Source organism: Lutra lutra, chromosome 17 (genome assembly GCF_902655055.1).
Source record: "Lutra lutra chromosome 17, mLutLut1.2, whole genome shotgun sequence".
Taxonomy (NCBI): Eukaryota; Metazoa; Chordata; class Mammalia; order Carnivora; family Mustelidae; genus Lutra; species Lutra lutra.
This window is the reverse complement of record NC_062294.1, coordinates 42,867,097-42,892,770: the sequence shown is the minus strand read 5'-3', so window position 1 is coordinate 42,892,770 and position 25,674 is coordinate 42,867,097. Positions and strand designations below refer to the sequence as shown.

Sequence of the window (25,674 nt, the reverse complement as noted above, 5' to 3'; positions counted from 1 at the left end):
GCTGTTTCCAACCCTTTATTGGGGCTTTCCGTCGGCCCCAAATAAATATAATACATTAAAACCCAGAGCTGAGGGAATCGTGCACCCCAGAGGCGCCCCCCACAACCCCAGCTGGGCAAAATAAGTTAGCGGGGGGCCAGGCCAGCTCCCTGGCTGGGCCGGTGATGGCAGCTGGACTTGCACACGCTGGTCTAAAGTGCATCTCCATTCTGTGGTCCCCATGTCTGTGTGGCCCCTGGCTGGGCCACGGGGAGGGGTGGGCGGGAGGCTCCCGGCGCTCACACCGTGCCAGCAGTGGCCACCGAGGCTCTGTGTCCGTCTGTCCATTAGGGGGGTCGGCCATGGGGCTGGGGTTCCTCAGGAGAAGCTGTCATCAGGCCGTGGCTGGGAGTCGAAGGGAGGGTCCGAGACAGTGATGCCTTGATGCAGCTTCTCCAGCGAGAACTTCATCTGGGAGGAAGAAGTGGGCAGGGTGGGAGGTGAGTGCTGGCAGGGTTTCCCGCCGTTGAGAAACTGGGGAGGCTCCAAAGAGGTCATGTCCCCAACCAAGGTCACCCCGTGAAAACAGTGGAGCTGTATTGCCCCCAGCTTAACTTCTAAGACGCTGGTAAAGGAAGGGGTCCCAATGGCCCAGGTTCCAGGCACACTCCTGCTATGTACTGGGTGGTCTTGGGCAAGCCCCATAACTATCCCAGGCTCCCCAGCTGAAAGATCACAGGATGAGTTCAGGGCTCTGATGGCCAAACACCTAGCACTTGGCACAGGAGCTCTTCTTATTCCCTGCTGTGTGACCTTGGGGAAGTCTGGGCTTCTCAGACCTTAGCCCCCTCTCTTAGATGCAGGGCAACACAGGCTGGCCTGGAGGAACAAACTGGCTCACAGGACAGCCCAGCTCTATCTGAGTCTGCGGTAAACGAATTTGTGGAGTCAACTCTGTGCCCTTGGCAATTTAAGAGGAAAATAATCAGAATTTAACTTAGGATGGGGAGGCCATGCCACCCCTCTCTCCGGGTGATGTGACCCCAGCCTCGATCCCCTCCTGCCCTGTTCTGCGCAGCCTACCCAGCACGAGCATCTCCCCGCCAGCCTGGTTTCAGGGTGCAACAAAGCCCCCCGAGATGGGCTCCACGTTCTGGTCTCCAGTGACCACACACAATTTTGCCGTCATGCCCCAACTCGGGCTCTGATATCCTTGGGCACCCAGCCAATGCCAGCCAGTCCTCCGCTTCCCACCCCTCCTCCTCCCACCTTAGGCACCACCCCAGTACCTGACCTTTGTCCTGACCCACCACCACATTAACAGAGCTCCTACTGTGCGCGGGCACTGGGCTCAGGCTAATAACCGCAGAGACACGCGGTGTTTACTACGAGCACTATTCCAACGTTAACTCATTTGATCTTCACGCCCGTCTTTGAGGTAACAGCATGTACAGAGGAGGAAGCCAAGGCTGGCAATGGTGTAGTCACTCGTACAACGTCACACAGCGGAACTTGAACATGGCCATCTGCAGAGATGCAGCCACTGTACTACAGACAATGTTCGGGGCAACCCCTTCTGGAGACAAGACCCTCCTCGCATCCTTGGGAGGAACTCTTCCCCACCCTCAAGTGACCCCTTAGTGGGAGTGGGGTTCAAGGACCAAGCCTCGCCTGCCCCCCAGCCACTGTGATGGGTTCAGGGATGGACAGGTGAGCCCAGTGGCCAGTGAGAACGAGCCCTTTCCTTTGCATGTCAGCCGGAGCGGCAGCTGCCACCTTGGTCAAGGGCAGGAGGGTAGGACACCTTCAAACAAAGCCAACCCTGGCGGTGGGCAGAGTCAGGAGATGGCATGAGGGTGGCTGGACCCAGCCATGCCTGAAGTTAGACACCGTGGACATTTTTCCTTGGCTGCGAGCCACCTCTTTCTTCCATTTTTCTGGCAACCCTGGGAGCTAGGGACTAGGACTGGCTTCCTCCTTGTACAGAGGAAGAAACTGAGGCCCAGAGGTATCTGCCACACACCAGGATCCAAACCCAGGGCCCCGCAGCCCCATAGCCACACCTCGTCGAGGAGTTCCACGGACGCCCGCAGGATCTGCCTCCACTTGTGCACCTCGACGCTGTGGAACTGCTTCTGGAGGGCGAGGATCTCTGCCCACTCCGTGGCCGTCTGGGGGAACTTGCTGCAAGGGGGTGCAGGGCCTGAGTGGGGCGGCGGCCTCGCCCGACCCACCAAGTCCCCAGCCCCCTCGGGCCCCCCACTCACCCCTTGGCCAGGGCCAGACTGTGCCAGGACTCGAAGGTGTGGGCCGTCCTCTCCAGGGACCAGAGGCGGTAAAAGAGGAGGACATTGAGGGCGATGAGGACGATGAGGCTGAGGGCAGGGGTCAGAGGTCAGCGTCTGGACACAGAAGCTCTCCTAGGTCAGTAGCACCCACACAACCAAACCACAAAGGGGCACCACGATCACCCCGCTTTCCAGAGGAGAAATTGGAATCAGAGAGGGTGACTGACATGCCTATGGGCACATAGTCCCTAAGCAGCAACGTCAGGGATGGCATCCAGGCCTCGCCCCTCATGGCCACAGCAGGCTGCCTGGCTGGGAGAGCCAGGGGCTCAGGGCCGGGAGAAGGGGCTGCAGCTGGGGGTTGGGGGGAGAGGGGAAGCGGGTGCAGGAAGCAGGGCCCTACCTCACACAGATCCTGGGGAGGCAGCAACAGGAAGACAAAAGAAGTGAGAGCCTGCCCCGCCCCTCCTTGAGGGTGCCACATGGCCCCTCTCCAGACTTCGGGCGCTGGGAAACTGAGGCCCAGAGAGGCTGAGTGTGTGACTGAGCTGACTCTCACCGGCAGGGTCTGCCGGAAGCTCGGACCTCACTTCCACGTCCTCAGAGTTTCCTGTCCCCACCTCCCCTATCCCTGGCCTCTGTGCTCCCGGGTCTCCCTGCTTCACCCTCCATGGTCTCGGCTCAGGAATCCTCTGCTTTTCTGGGAAGCTTTCCCCAGCCTCCTGCAGCTTCCCTGTCCCCGCCCTGTCCCCCAGCACCCTGGCCTGCTGACAGGTCTCTAGTCAGTTCTGTGTCCCCAGTGTCCCCCAGCTTAGGGCTGGACACAGAAAATAGGACTGAGATGTGTGACAGTGCTTTTTCCCCAGATCTCTCCCGGTTCCCCTCATTCTACCTCCTCTGGGTGCCTGCTCACCCAGAAAGCCCTCCCTGCCCCCAGGCTGTCAGGCTCCTCTGACCTCCCAGAGGCCTCAGGGCCTCGCTCTCCCAGCAGGACAGACTTCTCCACAACACACTGGGCACATTCCAAACATCCTCTCTCTCCATCTCTGCTATGCTAAAAAGTGAGCCCACGCTCCCACTCCACTAGATGCCCGGAGAGGCCCAGAGAGGCCTGCCTGAGGTCACACAGCCAGAATGCAGATCCAGGCCTGTCTGACCCCACAGCCCCAGCCCCTTACTCACACCACGCTGATGAGAACCAGGGCACTGGGGACGCCCGCCCCGGGGCCTGGGTCCGCTGACGGTTCCGAGAAGCGAGAGCTGAGGGAACCTGAAGGAGAGCGCCGTGCCGTCAGACAGAGCCATCCCAGCACACCCACCAGGGCCCCGGCCCGGCCCAAGGGGACACACCTGAGGTGTGCATGCCCGCCCGGGCGCAGGGGTCTGGGTCTGGGTGCTGGGGCCCGTCGCCGTGACCCCTCCAGCTCAGGGGCCGCTTGCGTCGCCGCAGGCCTGACAGCAGTCCGCGCGTGTCCTTCCCGCCTTCCTCCAGGGACAGCTTCTCCGCCTTGGCAAGCTCCCGCTCTGTGGACACAGGAGGGACCTCTGCGTGGCTGCACCTGGCCAGCCAGGCCACCACCCCATCCCCAGCCGGGCCGACCTCCCTCTACCCAAGTGGTGGAAGTAATCTTCAATGCCACTCCAGGAGTTCTTCTCGATGAGGGACTTCACGAGGCTCCAGGGCTGCTTCCGGTAGCGGATCTCAGAGGACACCCTGGGGTCGCGGGGGACAGGGGGTGGGGGTCAGGGTCTGACTCTGACCATTCCAAGGGGGTGCTTTCCTTCCCCCAATTCAGAGAGGGTCCCTTGTCACCCACAGGCCAAACCAACACACCTTGGCAAGTCTCCCAGACTTAGCAACGCCCTGGGCCCCCGACAGCTGAGCCCGCACCTGGCCCTGATTCTACCGTCTTGTGCTATGCCCCAGCTCCACCCAGGGTCCAAAAGACAGCTCAGCCCACCCCAAACTGAGCTCATCTTCCCCCAAACCTGTTCCTCGCCCCCTTTCCCATCCTGGTGGATGGTGGCTCTGGGCCCGTTGGCTCAGGCCAAAGCCCTGGGGGCTTTCTGCCACCTCTCCCCAAGGGAGGGGACTCTGTTAGGGGAGGGGCCGGGCCGCTGCTCACCGCAGCCGGGCCTTGTTGCGGGCAAGGCCCAGGATGCAGTAGCGGTGGGCAGTGTAGAAGTAGTCCTGGTACGGGATGCCCTGGGTCAGCACCTCAGAGTCCACCACGCAGCCGCCCGCCTGGGGGCCACGCCGGAACAGTGTCTGTGGGGAGGAGGGAGGAGGGAGTCAGGCCCCCCCCACAAGCCAGCCAGGGCTGCCTGGCCTGCCACTCTGCCCTCCGCCCGGGCCCACCTGTGTCTCCACCACGGAGGCGCTCTTAGGGCCCAGGGGGTTGCTGATGGGGATGGTGTACGTCAGCACTCGGCGCTGGTGGCACTTGTTGTCGCCACTCCAGGGACTCAAGGTCACATCTGGGAGAGGCAGGGAGGAAGGGACAAAATGAGGACACCATTCTCCAGTCTTCTGCCCACAGGCTGTGGGAACTAGCCTTTTTTGGACTGTTCCAGTGCTCCGGGAACTCGTCCCCAAACCCACCCTGCCCCCGTGCCCCATCCTTCCTTCTGGAGCCCTAAAATTTCAGATGTTGGTTAGACTCTGAGCTGGGACCTCTCTCTTCCCTATGCTTGTCACTCATCCCGGGGCCATCTCATCTGCTCCTGCAGCTTCAGTTTCCCTCTCTGTACCAGTCCTGGCTTCTCTTGTGTGCCTCAGACCTAGGGTCCTGTGACCTCCTGAACACCTTCCCTCGGAAGTTCCCCAGACACCCAGGAGGTCCCACACTGGCCTCAGCATCCTCCTTCCTCTCGGGGTCCCAGTGCAGGGGTGGCCCCACCATACTCCAGACTCCTCCAGAGCCCTGGGCCCTGCCCTGGACACTCCCTCCCCCTTGTGTTCACTTGAACTGAACATCGCTCCTGGTTCAGTCCATCCCTGCCTGCCCAGGGTCCCACTCCGCCCCCCCCCCCCCGAGTTTCTGGCCACGGACTCCACCTCTGAGGTCCAGGGGTAGCTTCTTAAAGCCAAGCCTGCTCCTGCCCGTAACCTGCCTAGAACAGTCCATGGCTCTCCAGGACCCCCAGACAGAATCTGAGTTCCTCAGTCTGATGTGCCTGTCCCTCCAGGACATGAGCATCATTTTGGAGGACTGTGGGCCCCCAAACCGAGGCATGCTCTCACTCATTCTGCAGAGAATTCTACCTGACTCATTTTCATCAACACAAAAAAAGAAACAGAGAAAAGACGACTAACTGACTAGCCCCTCCCCTGCTTGAATCCCTTCCACAGCCTCCTGAGCCGTTCAGCTGGTCCCACCGTGAACCCTTCCTTGTCATCTGGCACTGTGGCTTCACCTCGCCACACATGGCCACAGAGGCCCAGCCTCAAGGGATTCTCCTAGTGTCTGCCCCCGCCCTCAGGGCCTTTGCAGGTACCCCGCTGGCCTCCTGGGTTTCTCTCCCATCTCCTCGCCTTTCCCCAGAAGAGCTCCTCCTTCAGGCCTTGGTTCCTTCATCACATCCTTCCAGAAGCTTCTCCTGAGACCCCTCAGGTCACAGACTCCCCTCTGGCACTCTGTCCCCGCACATCTGTGACTTATTTGTGTGTCTGTTTACTGTCGTTCTCACTAGATCCTCGACTTCGTCTATCCTGACCTCTGGACAAATCTGACAGGGCGGCCACTAAATGTGTGATCATCAACTTGTGTTTATTAAGTGCTTACTGTATACCACTGCTCTTAGCACGTGTCTAGTTATCAACCATACCGTTCTCAGGAGACCTGGCTACAGCAGGGACTGTTATCATGCCCCCAACATATGGACGGAGGAAGAAACTGAGGCAGAGAGGCTCGGAACCCTGCCCAAGACCATTCAGCTAGTTAAGAGGCAGAGCCCGTCTGGTCTGGTCTCGCGGATGTGGCTTCTCACTTGCCCACCGCCCCCTGGGCCACATCTGCTCTGCAGGGCTTGCTGGTCTCCTGCTTCCGCGCCCCCCGCCCCTCCCCTGCAGCCAAGGGAGCTCGGCCCCCTGACCTGTAAACTTGCACTGCCGCAGGAAGCCCTGCAGGAAGGGCGAGTCTGAGAAAAGCATCTGCTGCAGCCGCTCGGCTCCCACGTGGAAGACGGAGTTGATGAGGAGCCGGCCGGAGAGGTCGGGCAGAAGGGCGGCCAGGTCAGCTGGGGGACAGAGAAGGACGGCGGGGGCTGCATTGCTCCCTCCTTGGAGCAGCGCCTCAGTTTCCCTTGGGTGACTGCTCCTCTCCACTCCCAGGCCTCGTGCGGTGGAAGGGCAGCCCCATCCTCGCAGGCTGGGGTGGACGTAGACCAGAGCACCGCTTGGCCCCTTTCTGCCCCAGGGGTGGCTTTAGGGCAGGCATGCGTTCCCCCACTCAGCCAGCCAGAGCCACTGTGATCGGTTCATGGAGCAGCACACGCCTGGGCCCAGGGGGCTGCTGTCACTGGCATCACAGGGGTGGGCCTGTGATGCTCCCAATCAGCCTGGGCTCTCAGCTGCTGTAATTGGTTCAGGGACAGGCCTGGGCTCCAAGGTGGACCAATCAGAGCCAACCCTAGAGCTTCTGGTGCCTCCGGTGGGAAAAGCAGGCTTTCTCCCTGCTAGGCTTGGCGGGAAGAGGGCGGGTTGGGGCTCTTTGTGCCCCGCCTCCGCCCAAGAATGGAGGCTACCTAAGAAGGAAGCCGGCACATGGGAAATGGAAAGAGTAGTAACAAGAGCCAGCACCGACGGGCCTGAGCACTTTACAAACATTAACTCACTTTCATTCTCTTAACATTGACCCCATGAAGTGGGCAGGATTATTGCTAACCCCATTTTTCGGATGAGAAAAATGAGGCTCGAAGGGTTAAATAATTTGCCCACGTTACCCAGCTAGGAGGCAGTATGGCCAGCATTTGGGCCCGGGCAGTCTGGCCTCACAGCCTGTGCTCTTACCCATCCGCTCTGCTGCCTTCGAGCCAGAGCTAGACAGACAGATTTCTAATAGCACCGTCTGAATGCCTGCACCCCCTGGATTTTTCAGTCCCGGGAGCCAGCCAATCCCGTGCGGACGCCAGTCTGAGCAGGGGCTGTCCCATGGAGGCAAAGCACATGCCTGGGGCCACCTGCCTCACCTTCTTCCCCTGTGGACGAGGAAGAGTTGCTCGTGTCTGACAACAGCTCCTCACTGCGCAGCAGGTCCAAGGGGCCCAGGGAGGTGGGCCCCTCAGGTGGGGTCGGCTCAGTGCTTGGTGGTTCGGCCACCGGGGTCACGGTCTGGCTGGAGGAGGCATCTGGCTGGCTGTCCGTCTGCTCCTCCTTGTCCTCCTCTGCCTGCAGAGAAAGGCTGGCTCCAGCTCTGTCCCCCTCCATTCCAGCCTGAGGGCCCCCCCGCCCCACGTGGCCATAAGGATTGGCCATAAGGATTGAGACTGGAGGAAATTCGATGCTGGGGGTTCGCGCGTGCACGAAGCTTCCAGCCGAACCACAGGGGGCCCTAGGGCTGCCCAGATGAGGGCCCTCTCAGCCCCTACCAGGCCTGTCCTGGGTGCCTGGGCCATAAACCTTCTCATGCCTCTTCTGCCCTTCTGTCTATCCTTCCGTGCCTTGTCTGTCCAGCTCTGTCAGTCCATCATTCCTTCCATCCATCCATCCATCCATCCAAGCCTTGCTTCTTCTGTCTCAGTGTCTTCCTGTCTTCTGCCCTTTCACCTCTCTCTCTCATTCCATTTCCTTTGCCCATCTTAGCTCCATCCCATCCCTCTGTCCATCCTCTCCCTTATCCCTCCATCCACCTCTTCTCTGGCCCTGTTGGTCCCCTCCCCATCCCTCCACCACCTCTCAGTCTGTTCCTCTCCCTGACACCCCCCCCCCCACACACACACCGTCCTCTGTCTCTTGCCATCAGCATCCACTCTCAGCCCCATTCTCTGCTCACCCCATGGTCTGCATCGCTGCTGGCTCGGGAAAGGTTGGGGGTGATGCGACCACGGCGCGAGCCCACCGGGCTCGGCTCTTGGCTGTTGTCGGCTGCCCCTGAGGGGGTGATATCACTCAGGGCGATCACGTCTCCCACATCCTTGGAGCTCCTGTGGGGGAAAGGGAGGGTATGGGACTGCTGTATCTTTGCACCCCACACACCCTCCTGGTCTCCCAGACTCTATGCCCACCTCAGTCCACCCGGGACTCCAGGAGCTCTGCACACAGAGCCTGTCGTCTCCCCCCACCCCAGGAACCAGCCACCAACCTCTGACTCACCCTAGACCATTCAGCTGCAAGGGGCAGACATAGTCCTCATCCTCGCTGGTGAGGCCCAGCTCGGAGCCATAGCACTGATGTACCAAGTGCCAGAGCTCACGGGGGCTCAGCGTCTGGGCAGACAGAACATGGGGTTGGTCTCCACTTCCCTGGGCCCACAGCCCTTCCCAGCCACAGCCCTGCTAGCCCTCAGGCCAGCATTCCCACGGTGTCCACAAGGGGGCAGCAGCGCCCCCCATCCAGTTCCATCCGCCCCCTCACCAGGACTCAAGGTGCTCAGGACTGTCCCCTTAGGTCCTCACAAGACTCCCACATCCACAGGGTAGCATTCCCAGATTTACAGAGGAGAAAATGAGGCCAGGAGAGCAGAAGTCACACGCCCGAAGTCCCACAAGCGACCTGGGGCAACTCAGGGTTCTACACGCAGCCAGACCCCAGAGCCTACGCTCCCACCCGCCATGCTGTCCTGCCCCAGACTGCTTTCCTAAGTGCTCCTGGCCACAGTGGCTGGAGGCCTGGGACGGAAGAGCAGTGACAGCCCAGCAGCAAGGCAGCCAGCCACCGCATTATTACCAGGCGTCCTGTGGCAAACTCACTGAATCTTCTAGAACAATTCTATAAAGCACTAACAGCATTGTTTTAAGGCAATGATGCTGAGGCACAGAGGTGCTCGAGTGGCAGTGGTGAGATGTGACCCCCGGGGAATGGGGGTGGGGGGACTGCTCTTGCACCTTGGAGCTGACCGCAGGGCCAGTCTGCCTCACGAGAGCTAACCTGACCGAGCACTTATTCTGGGCCCAGCTCTGGCTGCTATGAAGTAGGGAACGGCCCTCTCTGATGGCATTCAGTGATTTGCCCTGGGTCACTCAGCTCCTCAGTGATGGAGCGGAAACCCCAAACCCAGCAGTCTGGCTCCAGGGCTTGAACATTGAACACTCCCCAGCCCTCCGCCTCCCTGGAGGCCATGAACCTCTCTTAGACTCCTACTCCAGCACCATCACCTCTAAGGATGGGCACAGCTGGAGCTGCCCCCAAGGGGACAGGACAGGAGTGTGGCACAGCTGGAAAGCAGGTTTGGCCTGCTTGGTGCTGTCGGCCAGCAGTCGCAGACACGGACCATGCACCTGACATCCAGCCATCCTCCCTCCCCACCAGCAGAAACCCAATTTGTTCGGGGCGAAAATCTTTCCCAGCCCTAGGGATAAATTATAACTGGTTTACGCCAAGTTTTCCATCTTTCCTTTGCAACTGAGGTGGTCCTTTAGCCAGTTCTAGCCAAAGACATGCAAAGAGCAATTGGCTTAAAGGGGGGTTTTCCTTCCCTGAAAAAGGAAAGTGCCTTTTCTACCCACACATTTTCTCCTTCATGTTTGGACACTTATGTGACGGAGGACATGATGTCAAGGGCTATGGCAGCCATCTTGTAACCATGAGGCAACAAGCATGTGAATAAAACATCAACATGCAGAAGGCAGACAGTGTGAAAGAATAAACAAGAGCTGGGGTCCTTAGGCATAGGGGATGCGGGGGAGAGCCCTCAAACCCGCCCTGGGCTGCCTGCCTCCAGACCTCTCGTAAGAGGAGCATTAGCATGATACAGAATCTAACTGCCACGGTCACAACCCCAGCTCTGCCACATGAAAACCCTCATGACCATGGGCAAGGCTATCCCTCCACGCTTCACTGGTGAAACAGATAGCTACCTCCCAGGGTGGTTGTGAAGACAAAGTGAATTACTGTGTGTAATGCTCAGAGCAGTGCCTGGCACCCAGCAGCACCCGAAGTATTAGCTACTATTATTACTCAGGAAGTAATTCAGTGTCTGTTTGCTTAAAGCACATGTGGTTTAGTTTTCTGTGACTTTCTGTAACTTGCAGCCGCCTGTAAAAACTCACGCAACCACAGCCGGCTTGGGGAGCCTGTGGGCCAGCCCACAGTAGGCCATCGGAATATGCCATGTCTAAAAGCCCTTACACAAAATGTCTTGGGGCAAGACATAAGTCAAGATTAAGAAAGTTGCAGATCTAGGAAAGATAAGGCAGTGCCTGTACTGCATGTAGTAACACGGGACCAATAATGATGACTGTATTGTATTTAGTACACAATGCACAATCTATCAAAGGTTCTCCAAGGGTGGTCCAAGGATTCCTGGGGATCCCCCAAGCCTTTCAGGAGGTCCATGCCACCAAAATTATTTTCATAAGTGTGGCTAAGTGTTACTAGTAGTATAAGATACTTCTTGCCTTTTTCACTTTTATTCTCACACTAGTGTACAGTAGAATTTTCCAGAGGCTACGTGACACGTGACACTGTCTTTTTCTGGGGGCTCATGCAGTGTGTGCTCGCGTATTCTTGTGGTTAAGAATTCCCCAGTTTCGATTTCTAATACAGTAACTATTGGTAGATCTAACCCCCTTAAACAAAAGCTCTGTGGAGAGTCTACCATTATTTTAAAGAGGGTTCTGGAAACTACAGAGTTTGAGAATCACTGGCATATTCAATATTGAACAGATATGATAACTTTATGTTGAATTACAATCACATCTAAGATGCACCCCAGTCGAACACGTCAATATTTCTTGTCCTAAACGATCACACGGAGTTGTAAACGTAGGCCTGTGCTGTTCACGAAGCACGTGTAGCCGTTTAAGTTTAAGCAAATCAAAATGAAGTGAAAAACACAGATTTCCAGCTACCCTACCCGCTTTCTGAGAGTTCAACAGGCCCGTGTGGCCAGCAGCTGCCATATTTTGACAGCGCGGATGGAGAATACTTTGATCGCAGTAGAAAGTTCTATTAGAGAGTGCTGCTATAGACTAGAAACAACTATGTCAGCTCGGGGCCGGACCTTGCTACAGCACACACAAAGGCACCTTCTCATTTTCAGAGCATTCTGCATTTGTGGCGGTGAAGCAAGGGCCATGGGGAGACACAGATATAGGTGCGTGGGGGCAGGGCCAGGCACCGGGGCCCGTGGTGGTCCCTGCTGGAGTCTAGGCAGGAAGCTGCAGGCAAGGCAGGCCTGTGCCCATGGAGGAGAGTGAAGGGGCCCTCCAGCTCCCCCAGTTCGGATCTCCTGGCTCCAGGATCCCCCCTACCTCGATCCCCAATCCACTCTCACCCAGACCCACCTTTTCAAGCAGTGCATTCTGCCAGAGGCGGAAGATGAGGAGGAAGCAGCGGTCCCGGGCCCCGAAGGAGGTGAAGAAATGCTGTAGGAGAGAGGGAGCTGTGAGCATGCGGGGGCAGACATGGCCAGAGGGAGGGGAAGCTCCGTCGCCACCCTCACTTTGTGCCTGGATCTCCGTCCTGATGGATCCATTCATCCATCCCTTCATTCACTCCACAGAATGTTTATCCTGTGCCCAGCCTGGCACCAGACGACGCTGGAGTCCCCATGATGAGGTGATGGCCCCTGGCCCCAGCCCCCAAGCTCCCAGTCCAGGGCAGGAGACAGGCACAGCCCAGATGGGTGGGCTGTGCGGGGGGAAGCCCAGAGCACTCTTCTAGGCTCCTTTGACCAGGAGGGATGGTCACCTAATTCCACAAAGGGAAGTCTGCTGGGAAGTCTCCCCACCATTCCCTTCCTGTCTGAGTCAATGGTGTCAGGCAGCCATCTTGGGACCACGAGACAACAATCATTAGGATAGAACAGAGCGTCAGGGAAGGCTTCCAAGGAGAGGGGACATCTGAGTTGATAGGTATGTGGGAGGGAAGAATTCTACTATTAATATGATCCCTGGGCAGCTGTGGTGGGGGTGAGGGGAGGGCAGACCACAGGCACTGACACGAGGGAGTGCAGGGGGTTCTGGGTCAGAGGTGATGGGAGCCTAGGCCAGGCCAATAGGGGTGGCAGGGGAATAGACAGAAAGCAAGGGATTCTGAGAGCTCAGCGTGCAGAATAAACAGGGCTTGGGACAGGAGGGGCTGGCTGAGGCCGGTGCCCACAGCCCCCCAGCAGGTCCTCTGGCTCACCTTCTCGCTCTCAGTGCAGATCTGGATGGCATTGGGGATCAGCTTGGCTGTCTTCTCCTTCTTCAGACAGGTCACTTCCTTCAACTGGATGGAAATCTGAAGACGAGAGGCCGGTCAGAAGAGGCCCCAGGCCCAGTCCGCCCACCCCTCCTCATCCCCAAGTGGGCTCACTGTTGTTTCCCAGCGGAAGATGTTGCTGTAGAAGCAGATCCAGTTCTCGGAGAGGTAGAGGCGGCCTTGGAGGAGGATCTCGCGCTGCAAGGCACAGGAGTAATCTGAGGCGGCCGAGGGGAGAGACGGCAGACACCCGAGTCACACACGCTGTGCCTGCCAGCGCGGGCAGGAGAGGCGGGAGGGCAGCGCGAGGGAACCAGGGCCCAGCCTGGGGATGGGGTCTGCATGGCTGGACTTACCCACGATGAGGCGTTCGGCCTCCGGGAGCTTGCTGAACAGTTTCCGGAAGTCCTCGTTCCGCTGTTTGTATGTGGGGCTCAGCATCTGGAGGAGGTGGGGAGGTAAGGTTCACACCCCTGTACTTGTGCCCCACAAAGTGCCCAGAACCCCCTCTGGCTCCTCAGCCCCTGGCCAGCTCTCGGAGGCTTCAAGTCTAGCTCCCGGCTGCCTTCCCCGGCCCGCCCACGAGATTAGCCAGCAGGAGAACGGTCATTTACTGATTTCCACGTAAGCCTGTGCCAGGGACCCCCTGGCATCACTCTTAGCAAGAGTTCCCTTTGGCTTTGTGAGGCTGGGACAGTGTCTCCGGAGACCGGCCCAGAGAAGTTAAGCAACTCACTCAAGGACACACAGGAAGTAAGCGGCAGTCCAGGATGTGACCCTAGGTCTGCTGACCCCAGCACCTGTCCCCCTCCCTTTCTCCCCTCCAGCCCCCCTGCCCAATACTTACACTGTACCAGCTCTGCATTTTCTGCAAGAGAAAGGAACGGAGTCAGAATGAGCCCCTAAATTCCCCTGCCCTTCCACCTGTCTCCCACCCCACTGGGCTCGCACCGACCTTGCTATTGCGGATGAAGTTCCGGCTGCCCAGGCTCTGGGTGCTGGGTGTCCCAGGCACCCCACCCTTCTCTGAGGAGCTGTCTGACCCCTTCTCCACCATGGTGCCTGGTTCAGGCTCAGGTGGAGATCGGCTTGAGGGTAAGAGCTGCAGCCGCTTACGGAGAGACGGGGAGCTGCTTGGCGTACTCCGGCCGGAGTGGGGGGTGGTGCTGGGGGAGGAGAAAAAGAGGGGCATTGGTGGGAAACAGGCTGGATATGGGGACGGGTCTGTTTTAGGAGGCCCACATATCAGCCCATGGATCCCACCCACCCATCTGACTCCACTTCCAGCTCTGTGACCGAGCGAGCAGCTCCCTAACACTCTGCATATCCGTGACTTCGGCTCTGACCCATGGGTGGTAAGTACGTGTCCTCGTCTGCTTGTCAGGGCGGTTCAGTGAATCACACGTGTAAGGTGCTTCTAGTAGCGCCTGGCATAGAGTTAAGCTCTCAAGAAGATTGCTATTTTTAAAATTATTAATTCATTCACAAATATTTGAGTAGCCCCTCCCCACTCACTTGCTAGAGCTAAAACCCTAAGCACGTGCTTTGTTTGCTTCTTGTTCACTCTTCACTTCTGATCTGTTAGCAAGTCCCACCTGCTCTACCTCCAAAATCTACTTCTATTACACCCATTTCCCCTGCTCCTGCGCCCTGGCCCAGCCTCCATCCTCACTGCCCCCTACCCGGGACATCACCGCAGTCTCCCTGGGTTCCCTGTCCCCATCACCGCCCCCTGCAGTCAGCCCCCTACACCAGAGGAAGCCTGTGAACCTGTCTTGGGTCAGGGCCCTTCTGGGTCAGAGCCTCTCCGGGCTGCACCATATTCCAGGTAAAGGCCAAGTCCTCACCTTGTCACCCCAGGCCCTGGTGTGGCTCATACCCTCCATTTCAGCTCCCCCCACCCCCAGCACCCTTTTGTCCCCTAAGCTCACCCACTGCATTCCCACATCAAGGCCTCTGCACTTCTATTTCCTCTGCCTGGAATGGCCTTCCGTATCCCACCCCACCAGGGTCTGTCTTACTCTACTCAAATGCTCCTCGTCCCCTGGGGACCCAGCCCCCGAGGCCCACTTCACACCACCTGGACTCATCCCATCCGCCTAGTCATTTTGCCTATTGTTGCCTCCGGCTGTGAACTAAAGAGGTCTTAGTCACCACTGTGTCCCTGGCATGCAACATTGTACCCAACACAGAGCGAACTCTCAAGAAACATCGGTGACCGCAGGCATGCTCTGTGCGCTGGCTAGAGCGGGAGCAGCAGAGGGACACTTGCTGGCATTGTACCAAGACGCTGGCAAGCTCCCCGTACAATTACGTATTCCTCAGGCAACCCTGGACACGTGACGGTATCGCCATCCCTGCTTCCCGGAGTAGAAGCCAGGACGCGAGGCCACCAACCACCGGTCCCAGGATACACCGCTGCTTGAAGCCAGGGCACGACTCTACCTCAGTGGACTCCATTGCCTCTTGGGGGACTGGGGGCAGATGGGGGTCCCTGGACCACCTGGGGCTCCTCAAACTTCCCTCACTTGCCTCCAAGCTCCAGCATATGCCGTTCCCTCACTGTGGACTGCCCCTGGCCTTCCCCGTCTGGCAAATTTGTGTACCTCTCCCAGGGCTCTTGGTCGCCACCCCTCCCTCTTGGACAGGGCTTCTGTTGTGGCTCCCTAGGGACCCCTGGCAGCTCCCATCCTGTCGCTAACCACTCTCCTGCACTCTGCCTCTGCGTCCCCCACGCCAGCCCTGACTCCTTCTGGGCGGTAACTTGTCAGACGACAGCTCCATTTCCTCCACAGGTCTGTGAGCTCCCCGACAGCAATGTCCTGGTCCCTGCTCTGTCCCTGGTACTGCCCAGGCCAGGACCCAGGGTAGGCATTCCAGTCACACTTAGGAAATGAGTTTGTGGAATAAAATACGTAAGTAAATAAATGAAATAGGTGGTGATCTGGGCCACTGTCACACCCCCCCGGATGCCTGGAGCTGGCTTCTCCCAGGTCTCCCTGACACCCATCCCCCACTCTGCTCCTCACCCGTGGCCAGCAGGGGCCTGTGAAAGCCTGAGTCCGGTTGGGGAACCCCCACCCCGGGCCCACTGCACCTGACTCCAGCGAAATGAGCCTCTGGACCCTCTCATCAACCCCTTGCTCACTCTTCCCCAGCTCCTGCCTTGCCTGTTCCTCTACCTAGACAGGCTCCCTCACCTCCTTCACGTCCCTGCTCAGTGGACACTTCTGAGTTGGCTTCCTCGCTTCTCTATTCAAACCACACTCCCACCTCTTGATCCCTCTCCCTCTTCATCTTTTTCCACAGCACCTCCCGCACTTGACCTGTGGTCCTGTCCCTCTCTGCGCTCCACGGGGCCTGGGGGTATGTTACCAGCCACCTCCCTGCTATCTAGAACAAGGGTGGGGCACGGACCATTGCTCCTGTGGACCCACCAGCTCAGCGCCCCTCTCCCACCCCTCACGGGACTGGGATTCAAGTAGGGTGAGACTGGCCCAACCCTCAGCAAACCCCAGTCACTTGTTCCCCATGTGGCTTGGGGGCAAGTGTCTGCACCTGTGCCTCATTTTCTTCCTGACCACGGTGGGACTAATGACATCACCTCACGGGGTTTCTGGGGTGAGAAACCCCAGAGAAAGTGAGGTAACAGACAGCTGACCCTTGAACAGCACAGGTTTGAGCTGTGTGGGTCCACTTAAATGGAAATTGTATTCAATAAATACAATACAGTCTTCTAAAGGTATTTTCTTCATGATTTTCTTAATACCATTTTGTCTAGATTACTTTATTGTAATACAGTACATAATACAGATATTATACCGAAAAACGTGTTCACTGACAGCTCACAGTATCAACAAAGCTTCTGGTCATCAGTAAACGATGAGGAGCTAAGTTTGGGGGGGAGTCGGAAGTGACACACTGATTTTCAATTGCAGGGCAGGTCAGCACCCCTCACCCCTGCGTTGTTCAATGTCAAGGTCACATAAATCCCAGCACGAGGAACGCACTCTGGTTTGATCAGTAGGTTCTGTGGGACTAAAACGGAGGCCAAGGTCCTGCCCCTGCCCCGGCGCACCTGTGCTCAAGAGGCCAACGCTGACCCCGATGGGGACCACACACACACCTTAGCCCAGGGCGCAGGGCCCACCCTGACCCCAATCTCCATCCTGCACACGCTAAGTACAGATTAAGCACGTGCCCTGCGCCAGGCACTGGGGACACGTAAGTGAACAAAACAGATACCGTCCCGGCCTGCAGGGACCTGACATTCCAGTTGGGGAACCGAGATGAGCAAAATAAGAACACGTGTCAAATGGAGACACCGAGCTCAGGTACCCCCCACGCGAGCCGCACAGGCAGCCCTGGGGCTTGTGCAACCCACAGTAGACCTCTGGGGGTGGGGCCCAGGACAGGGAAGTGCGTTCAAGTCTGAGGACCATGGAAACAAAGGAGGGCTAAGTGGCTGCGTGGGTGGGGAGTAGGGCACACTTGAGCTCAGGCCGAGGATGAAGAGTAGCTTAGACAAAAACGCAAGGGAAGACTGTGTTAGGGACAGGGATGTGGTGTTCAGGGACAGGACTGAGCCTGGCAGGTCTGAGGAGTGAGGTGGCCGGCAGAGGAAGGAGGACAGGAGGGCACAGGCCGCCCCCCTCCAGGCCCCTCAGGCCCAGGTCAGGAGTTTGGGCTTCCCCCTGAGGGCACTGGTGAGCTACAGGAGGAGTTCTGAAGGAGGGGGTGACCACTTTCCTCCCCTGCCCCATCTTCTCACCTCTCTAGCCTGAAATGCAGATGCCTTCTCCACCTACTATCCCACTCTCCCACAGCCACGGGCCTACAGGAGGGTGCCTAAGGACAGGTCTGATAACACACAGACGGGGCAGGGCCTATGGCCCCCAGATCTTGCTTTTCTGTAGAAGGAAGAGGAAGTGTTCGAGAGCAGGCACAGGCCTGAGGCTGCCCAACCAGGCAGGCGGCTGCAGAGGGAAGGGAGGAGCCCGTTGTTGCTGGAGGACCGTTATGGGGGGCAGGGACTAGGAAGAAAACAGGGTTTTGTCAGTGCAGACACCTTTCTTCAGACTTCCTGGACCTACACAGGCCTAGAGCTCCCTCTGGTCAAACAGGGGCAGTGCACACACAGGTGTGTATAAAAGAGAAACGTGGTATGGGTCCCACGCAGCCAGTATAGGCAAAAGGTATACTTCCCCACCATTGCAAGAAGTTTCCCCCCTCCATCCACCTCACAGCAGAGCTCCCACAGGTGTGTCAGCCTTGTACCCAGAGCCGCAGGGTTCTAGAATAAAGATTCACACAGCTGCAGCATGACAAGTATGTTACAGCCACAAAGTCCCAGAAGTTACACACACACACACGCCTGTCCAGGATGCATGAGTGCAGCTGCAGAGGGTCAGAAAAACCACAAAAAGTTCCAGATACACAACATTCACACAGACGGCCATAAGAAAGTCTCTGAGAAGAGGTGAAAGCAAATCACATTCTACAGGGACAGCCATACACGTAAAAGAGCAGTCACAAAGGAACTCAGCCGATGCAGGTACCCTGTAGATAAATTTAAGCCATAGGGTCAGCTTGGCTCTCCTGGTGTTCACAGCCTGGTGGGGAAGACACAGTGAAGGACCGCTCTAACGTGGCAAGGGACAGAGGGGTCAGCAGTCTCTATTGTCGCCAGAGAACCCAGACATTCACACAGCCATGAAGGACCCAGGTGGTCACAAAAACAGCTTAATAACACAATGGCCAGCTATGGAAATAATGCATTGGACGTGCTTTATAAACTGTAGCACGGGAACAACGTCAGTCATTACTGCTCCAAACAGTCAAGGGTACACCCGAGGTCTCAGGAAAGAGGGTCCTGCGCCCACTAAGAGCCACAAGGGATCTCTCTTTGTGCTCTCACACACACAAAGCCCCAGGGGTCTCCGCTGCATACACACAGAAGCCCAGGCACGAACAGAACTGTCACCTACGGATTACGGAGACACACAGGAACTTTCACACCAAGATGTAATCAGAAGTAAATTACAGGCACAGCCCCAAGGGGTTCCAGCCATATACCCCAGGCCCTGGACACACAATGTCACCTAGGGACACACACAAGTCACTTACATTTGCACCAAGAACGAATGTGTTCAGAGATAAATTATAGGCACAGACAGAGACAAAGGATGATAGCTGTAAACACCGTGTCCACATACCACCAAGTCACAACTGGACACACAGGCAACTTACGGAGAGGCCTGGAGCCACAGATGTTATCCAAAGCAAATTTCACAGACACACGCACAACCAGGGAGGATCTCCGCTGTCTGCACACTCAGAGACCTAGACACATGTACACACACTCCGAAGTCACAAGCAGGCGTGCATGGTCTGATGGGATGTAATAACACATCACACACATACACAACCACAGAAGGTCACACCATGCACACAAAGCCTCTCACATACACACACACACACAACTGGAGTCGCAATCAGACATACTCAGGAAATTTACAGTAACACATGGAGCCACAGATGGAGTCTGACGTAAATTACACACAGCCAGAGAGGATGCACAGGAGGAATACAGACACGCAGACACACACTTCCAAGACACCTACAATGGAGACTCCAAAACATAGCGGACCCAGACAGGGAGGAGGTCAATTCCGGCCCCACCACCTGGGGAATTTCAGGCACAAGGCCGGCCGGTCACAAAGCCCCCACCACCAGCGGCGCCGGGACTCGCCACAGACAGAGGCGGTGGGAGGGGGCCCAGGCCAGGATGGGGGCTGCTCCCGAGCTCCGTGGCCTGTGCGCGGGCCAGCGAGGGGCTTGTGTCCGCCTAGCCTGCACCCCAGGCCCAAAGCCCGGGGTCAGACTCGCACCCACTCCTCGCCTCCCGCACCGCGTCCGGCTAGGCCGGAGCCCTCCCCTGCAGGCCCCGCTCCCCGCGGATGAGCCCGGGACCCCCACCAAAGCCCCGCCACCCCGGCGCGTCTGGCCCTGGCAGTGACCGAGCCTGGGTCGCCCCCCACCACTCCCCCGCCGTCAGCGCCGGGGCCCCAGTGCAGCGCCGGCCCCCTCCCCGCCCCCACCCGGTCGCGCCCACCGCCGCCCCCCTCCCACCCCGGCTCCGGTCGCGCCACCCTCCCCACAACCCCGAGCCGAGCGCGCGCGCAGCCCCGGGCCGGCCGGCCGCGTCCTCCCGCCCGCCGCGCCCCCGCCCGGGTCCTTACTCGAACATGGATGCGGCGCGGCGGGCGCGCCCGGCCGCAGGGCTGGGCCGGCCGAGCGGGGCTGGGCTGAGCTGGGCGTCCCCGCGGGGCACCTGCCTCGCCTTCCGGGGCCGCCGCCCCCACCCGACCGCGTCGCCCGCGCCGCCCGCCACAGCCCGCTGCCCGCCGCCCGCACAAAGGCCGGAGCCCCGGAGCCGCGGGAGCCGCCGCAGCGTCAGCGCACCCTTCCCGCCCCCGCCCCGTCGCGTCACGGCGCCGCCCCCGCCCGCGCGGTAATGGGGACGGCGCGGCGGGAGGGCCCTCGGACCCGGGGAGTGAGGGGGAGGGGCGCCGACTGGCCGGGCCGGAGAGGGGCGGCTAGCGAGAGTTCGAGGCGCAGGGCCGGGGGCGCAGGGGGAGGGCGAGCGCTCCGGGGAACCGAGAGGGGCGGCTGGGACGCCGGAGATACCGAAACAGGAGAGAGGAAGGGAAAAGAGAGACGCTGGGAATCGGAGGCAGCGAAGTGAACAGAGGAGAGGGAGGGACAGAAAGAGAAACAGATTCGATTCAGATGGAACGCGGCCATGGCAGCTGCCTTGGGTCGGGCCGCGACCCTCTCCCCTGGTACCCGGAAAGGGTCTTCAGCTCCCCTTCTGCCCCCTGGCCGGGAGCTGCCGGCCGCCCGGGGCGGAACCGGAGACGGGGGGCGGGGGGACGAACTGGAGGGCGTGGGGTGGGCGGCTGGATGGAGATTCTGGGAAGCAGAGGGGTGGGGGCCATGGGCATCGAGGAACCAACGCTGGCGGGAAGGGGTGGGACCCGGAGGCCGCCTCCGTCCTCCGGTGCGTTTCCGCCCACCCACCCCTCACCTAGTGTTGGCCCAGGAGGTCCTCCAGGTCTGGGGACCTCTCTCCGTCCCAGTCCCCGTTAGCCAGACCAAGTTAGAATCCAGCCTCCCTGGCTCTTAACTGTGCTGTGACCTTGGGCAAGTCACCCTGGCCCTGGAGACCTCACCAACTCTGTGGTAAGGGGCATTCCCACGGGACAGCGTGGGGGTGGGGGACAGCAGCCCTTTTACAGGTGGGGAAGCCCTGCCTCAAAGACGGGAAGTGACTTGGCCCAGGTCACTCCGGGGTAGGCTGCAGAGCTGGACACAGCCCTGCAGGGACTGTCTGAGTCTGTTGGTGTCCCTGGACTGCTGGTGTGAAAGCCCGGAAATGTGAGTCCCACCTCACACCTCTCTGCCAGAGGCACCCCAGCACGGGGACTTGTGCCCCACCCCTACCTTCCGACATGCTGTCCTACCGCTTGAAAAAATTCCATTCCCATCCCTCTCCCCACCTTTGCAGCACCTCGCCCCCCAATAAACCCCACTCTGCTTCCTTTTGGTGACTGGCAGGCCCCAAACTTCATCTTTTCTGGCCCCTCTCTTGCCCTCACACCCACATCCAATCTCTCAGCTGTCCCTGGCCACTCCAAGCATAAAATCTCTCCAGAATTTAAACTCTTGGCTCATATGGCCCCTGTCCAGGACAGCACAGCAGTCCCTTGGCTCTTCCTATCCTACCTCCTATAGTCTGCTCCCAACCTGCAGCCAGAGAGAACCTATGAACCCCTGGGAGGGGGTTAGGGGTTAGGGTCCTCCCAGCTCAGAGCCCTCCTGTGGCTCTACCTCACTCTAGATAAAAGCAAAGTCCTCCCAAGGTGGTGACAAGGACCACCCGTGGGCCAAGTCCGCCCAAAGCCCAAGGGTGGTCCTTGTCACCATTCTGACTTTGCCTCCTCCTTCTCCCCTTTTTGAATTCACTCTGATGGCTGAGCTTCCCTAGCTTCACCAGACACACTCTTGCCACAGGGCCTTTGCACTTGCGGTTCCCGCTGCATAGACCTTCTCTCAGGTCTTAAAGAGGCACTCCTTCCACCATCTCCCTCTGTCTCACTGGTCTCTTTATATAGATGACCCTTGAACAACATATGCTTGAATCCATTTATACATGGATTTTTTTTTTTACAGTACAGTGCTGCACATGTATTTTGTCTTATGATTTTCTTAGAAACATTTTTTACTCTAACTTATTTTATTGTAAAAACACAGTATATAATACAGATAACATATAAAATATGCATTAATTGATTGCCTATGTTCTAGGTAAGCTTTCTGGCCAACAGTAGGCTCTTAGTAGCTAAGTTTTGGGGGAGTCAAAAATTACACTTGGATTTTTGACAGCACAGTGGGTCAGTGCCTCCTAACACCCGCATTGCTCAAGGGTCAGCTGTACTTCTCTTGGCCCGTTTCTTCTTTTGAAATACTTACAAAATTTTAACTAGAGACTATTTATTTCAAACAGGAAAAAAAATGGTCATCCCTACCGTCCATATCCAATAGATGTGGACATTTTGCCATTTCATTTCAGATCTTTTCTTTCCTTTTTAAAAGAAATAAACTTTTACAGGCACAGCCAAAGACCATCCCTCCTTTCTCCGCTCCTGCACCCAAGGTACCCACCGCCCTGAAGCTGGTGTGTGTTCCTCCTGTGTACTTTACCATCCTGTTTTAATATCAGGATGGATCCACCGACAATATACCCTATTGTTTAATGCCTTTTAAAAGATACACTATTAGGCTCCTACTGTTATCATTTTGCAACTTGCTTTCTCCATCATCATTGTTTCTGAGACTTCTCCATGCTGGTACACAGAGCTCTAGTTCATAAACCTTCACTCTTATCTAGCATCCATTATTGGAAGAAACCACACTGGGTGTTTTTACTCAGGCCTGGTATATTCTTACTTCTTTCCCCCTGCAGCCTTAAACCTTCAGCTCCTGTCTCCTCGTGCCAGGGGTCCTGTCTCTTCAAAGAAGTTTTGTTTACTTCTCCCCCCCCAACCCCCCCCCCCCCCGCCATGAGCTGCAGCAAGACATACCTTTTACACTGGCTTCCAATACAAAAACTCTATGTGACATATAGAAATATATGTGACATCACAAAATTTGCAGGAAACCGCTTACTACCTAACAGACTGTATTTCCAATTCTATCCTGCTTCTGTTTGGAAAAAGTGCTCATCGCAAAGCACTACCTTGGTTTCACGGTCCTTAAATGGTCATGATCCACAGTTTGAAAAACACGGGGTGTGCCGAAGGGGGTGTCCCCCCTCCCCCCTTAGCAGGCAGTGTCTAGCGGAGCGCGGAGAGCTCAGGGGCCCTTGTCCCAGCACATGTTTCCAGTTGCCTCTTTCTGTTCATGTGCCTCTTTCACAACCTCCAGTCAGGCCCCATGTGGGGCTAAGGCCACGTTCCAGCTGACCTTCAGCTCCCGCACCCGGACAGTGTCAGCTCCCCCTGGAGCAGAGTCAGAGAGGGAGAGAGCACCTCCTTTTTGTCCCAACACCCGGCTGACCTGTCCTGGGACAGACTGTCCGGGTCTGGTGTCCTCAGCAGCTGCAGGCGTTGGGGGGTCGGGGTGCACGGGGGTGATTCCCCATCACTGCATGGTGTGATGTAAATGGAGGGCACCTCTAGGAACCTCCAGGGCTCACGGGCCAGGCCCTCTGCCCTGCCACCCTTTGGCTGCTGGCTCTGCCACTTGGCCCGGGGCACTGATGCATCCTCAGTGCTACCCTCAGCCAGTGGGGGCCAAGGCAGCTGGGGCTGGGGCAGGGGCTCGGCCATGGGGAGGGCTCCGCCTGCCCAGTAGGGGGCCGTGGATAATGGCACAGTTGCTGCAGGAGAAAAAAAGAGAAGTGAAGGGGGGAGGCCCTGTTTAATCCTGCCTCTCAACCACTCCCCCACCGCTCCTCTAAGAGGACAGCTGAGCTGAGGGTCAGAGAGGTTTGGGTGAGATTCCCACCTCTGTCAGGGTCCTCTCTTCTGGACCCCGAGCCTCAGTTTCCTCTTCTGGAAACTGGAGATCCTGATGCTCACATCCTCTGGTGGCTGGGTGGCATCAAAGAGCTCTGACATGGGTGCCCAGCCCAGGGCCCCGTAAACAGTAAGTGCCCAGGGACCATCTGTTCATGCCCCTGGGGGGGTGGTTATTTTGAGCATTCACCAAGGCCAAGCCCTGGGTTTTCTATACACCAGTGACCCTAGCTCCCTTACACACACACACACATACACACTCACACACACACACGTGCACGCTCTCGCACAAGGCCTGGAAGGAGCCAGAGGTCTCCGGGCCTGGGTAACGGTGAGGAGACAGAATCCGGGATTTCCCTTCCCTGTTTGCTCAGCAGTTACCCCTCCCAGAGCAAACAAAGGGAGGGTGGCCAGCTGTGGCCTCCTCAGCAGGGAGGAAGCAAGGCCAGTTCTTGTACTGTGGCTGTGGTATGACAAGCCACCTGGGTCCGGGGACATCAAATCGATCTCTCTCTGTCCACACAGCAGAACACAGAAAGGGCTGCTTGGTGCCTGGCTGCCCAGGGAATAGGGAAAAAGGACCTGTGGGACCCGGAGAGGGTTTCTCCAGCTTGTAGAAGAGAACTGGACCCCAGGGCCCATCCCAGGCACCCCAACATCCATACCTTAAGGTTTCCTCCTCCTGTCCCCACAGGGTTCCGACTTCCAGAGTAAGGACAAGAGACCAGGCCCTTCCCTCCCCCCAGGAGTCCTGGCTGGACCCAAGAGTCACAACCTTGCGTCCAGAATAGCACGTCCGGCCGGAGTCGTGTTCCCCTCTGACCAGCTGTTCCTGGGAGAAGAGATGGAGTGGGGGTGGGGGTACCCACCCCACAGCGGAGGCTAAGGTCAGCTAGCCTGCCTTTCCCTCTCAACTACCCTAAGCCTCTGCTGGCCCACCTCTCCTGTTGGCCGGCAGCCAGTCACAATGTAGCTTCTGTCCATCCCCACTATTCCCCCAGAACCGCGCCTCTGCCCCCTAAGGGACCAAATCTGGGACGTTTTCCAGTCCTCCTCTTCCTGCCCTGCTCTTAGAAAACACAACCTGGGAGACCCATCACCCTTCTGGGAGGTTCTCTCTGCCTCTGGGATGCCCCAGTTTCCGGCTCTCCTCCTCCCTCACTGGCAGCACCAGCTGACATTTTTATGAACAACCCTCTCCATTCCCTGGTCTGTAGAAACCGGTATTCTCCATGGCTTAGGTCTGGACACTATTCGTTTCCTTTCCCCTTTTTATTACATAATAATTGACACTTACAAAAAAGTGTCTGCATCACAGACTTGAGTTATAAAGCCTAACAAGGTGAGCCCCACAGCCCCCCACCCAATTTGAGAACCAGTACATCCCTGGTGAGTACCCCTGTGACTGCCTTAGGCCCCTCCCCACCCTACCCCACTTCCTTTCCAGAGCTCTCCATCACCCCTCACTTGACAGTTCTCATTCCCTCACATTTTTAGCCATTTTTTCAAATCCCGTCGGTATGCGTCCCTAAACAATACATTTTTTTAGTTTTACTTGCTCTCGAGCTTTCTGCGAAGGAACCACACCATGTGGTGTCTGTGACTTGCTTTCCTCGCTCAGCGTGATTTCTAAGGTTCAGCCACACAGGGATAGTTACCTTCATCCAATTTTGCTACAACACTGCCTTCCCCTGGGGGAGCACCCCACCATTGCTGTATCTGTCTTCCCTGCCTGTGGACAGCAGGCTGTTTCTGGCTTTCTGCTCTGAGGAATAAAGCTGCCCTCTAAGGGGCACCTGGGTAGCTCAGTGGGTTAAAGCCTTTGCCTTCGGCTCAGGTCATGATCCCAGGGTCCTGGGATCAAGTACTCAGGAGGGAGCCTACTTCCCTTCCTTCTCTCTCTGCCTGCCTCTCTGCCTATTTTTGATCTCTGTCAAATAAATAAATAAAAATCTTTAAAAACAAAAAAAAAGCTGCCCTC

General features: G+C 57.6%; 1 protein-coding gene across 6 annotated transcripts; it reads right to left on the bottom strand.

The window, feature by feature from the left end:
- GRAMD1A (GRAM domain containing 1A) lies at window positions 1-24,510 on the bottom strand. Of its 6 annotated transcripts, XM_047709390.1 has the most exons (21): window positions 24,359-24,510; window positions 23,233-23,554; window positions 13,568-13,778; window positions 13,460-13,480; window positions 12,969-13,053; window positions 12,727-12,830; window positions 12,556-12,651; window positions 11,712-11,792; window positions 8,581-8,693; window positions 8,261-8,411; window positions 7,458-7,656; window positions 6,363-6,506; window positions 4,627-4,745; window positions 4,394-4,536; window positions 3,878-3,981; window positions 3,618-3,791; window positions 3,450-3,537; window positions 2,671-2,682; window positions 2,247-2,354; window positions 2,043-2,163; window positions 1-450 (listed from the first exon to the last, which is right to left on the bottom strand). In XM_047709390.1, exons 2-21 carry the CDS (start codon window positions 23,502-23,504, stop codon window positions 358-360), a joined length of 2,439 nt encoding a protein of 812 aa, XP_047565346.1. In that variant the 5' UTR covers window positions 23,505-23,554; window positions 24,359-24,510; the 3' UTR covers window positions 1-357. The 6 variants fall into 6 exon arrangements, with proteins under 6 accessions (XP_047565346.1, XP_047565348.1, XP_047565347.1 ...); XM_047709392.1 differs by lacking the exon at window positions 2,043-2,163 and having other exon boundaries at window positions 24,359-24,507; XM_047709391.1 differs by lacking the exon at window positions 2,671-2,682 and having other exon boundaries at window positions 24,359-24,506.
- Between the last annotated feature and the right edge of the window lie 1,164 nt (window positions 24,511-25,674).

Coding starts and splice junctions, on each gene's coding strand:
- GRAMD1A (XM_047709390.1), bottom strand. CDS start 23,504: ATGGCCGAGCCCCTGCCCCAGCCCCAGCTGCCTTGGCCCCCACTGGCT. Junction 13,779..23,232: donor GACAGTCTGTCCCAGGACAG/GTCAGCCGGGTG, acceptor CTCCTCCCCCAG/CACCACCCCCCACTCCGGCC. Junction 2,164..2,246: donor AGTCTGGCCCTGGCCAAGGG/GTGAGTGGGGGG, acceptor ACCCCCTTGCAG/CAAGTTCCCCCAGACGGCCA.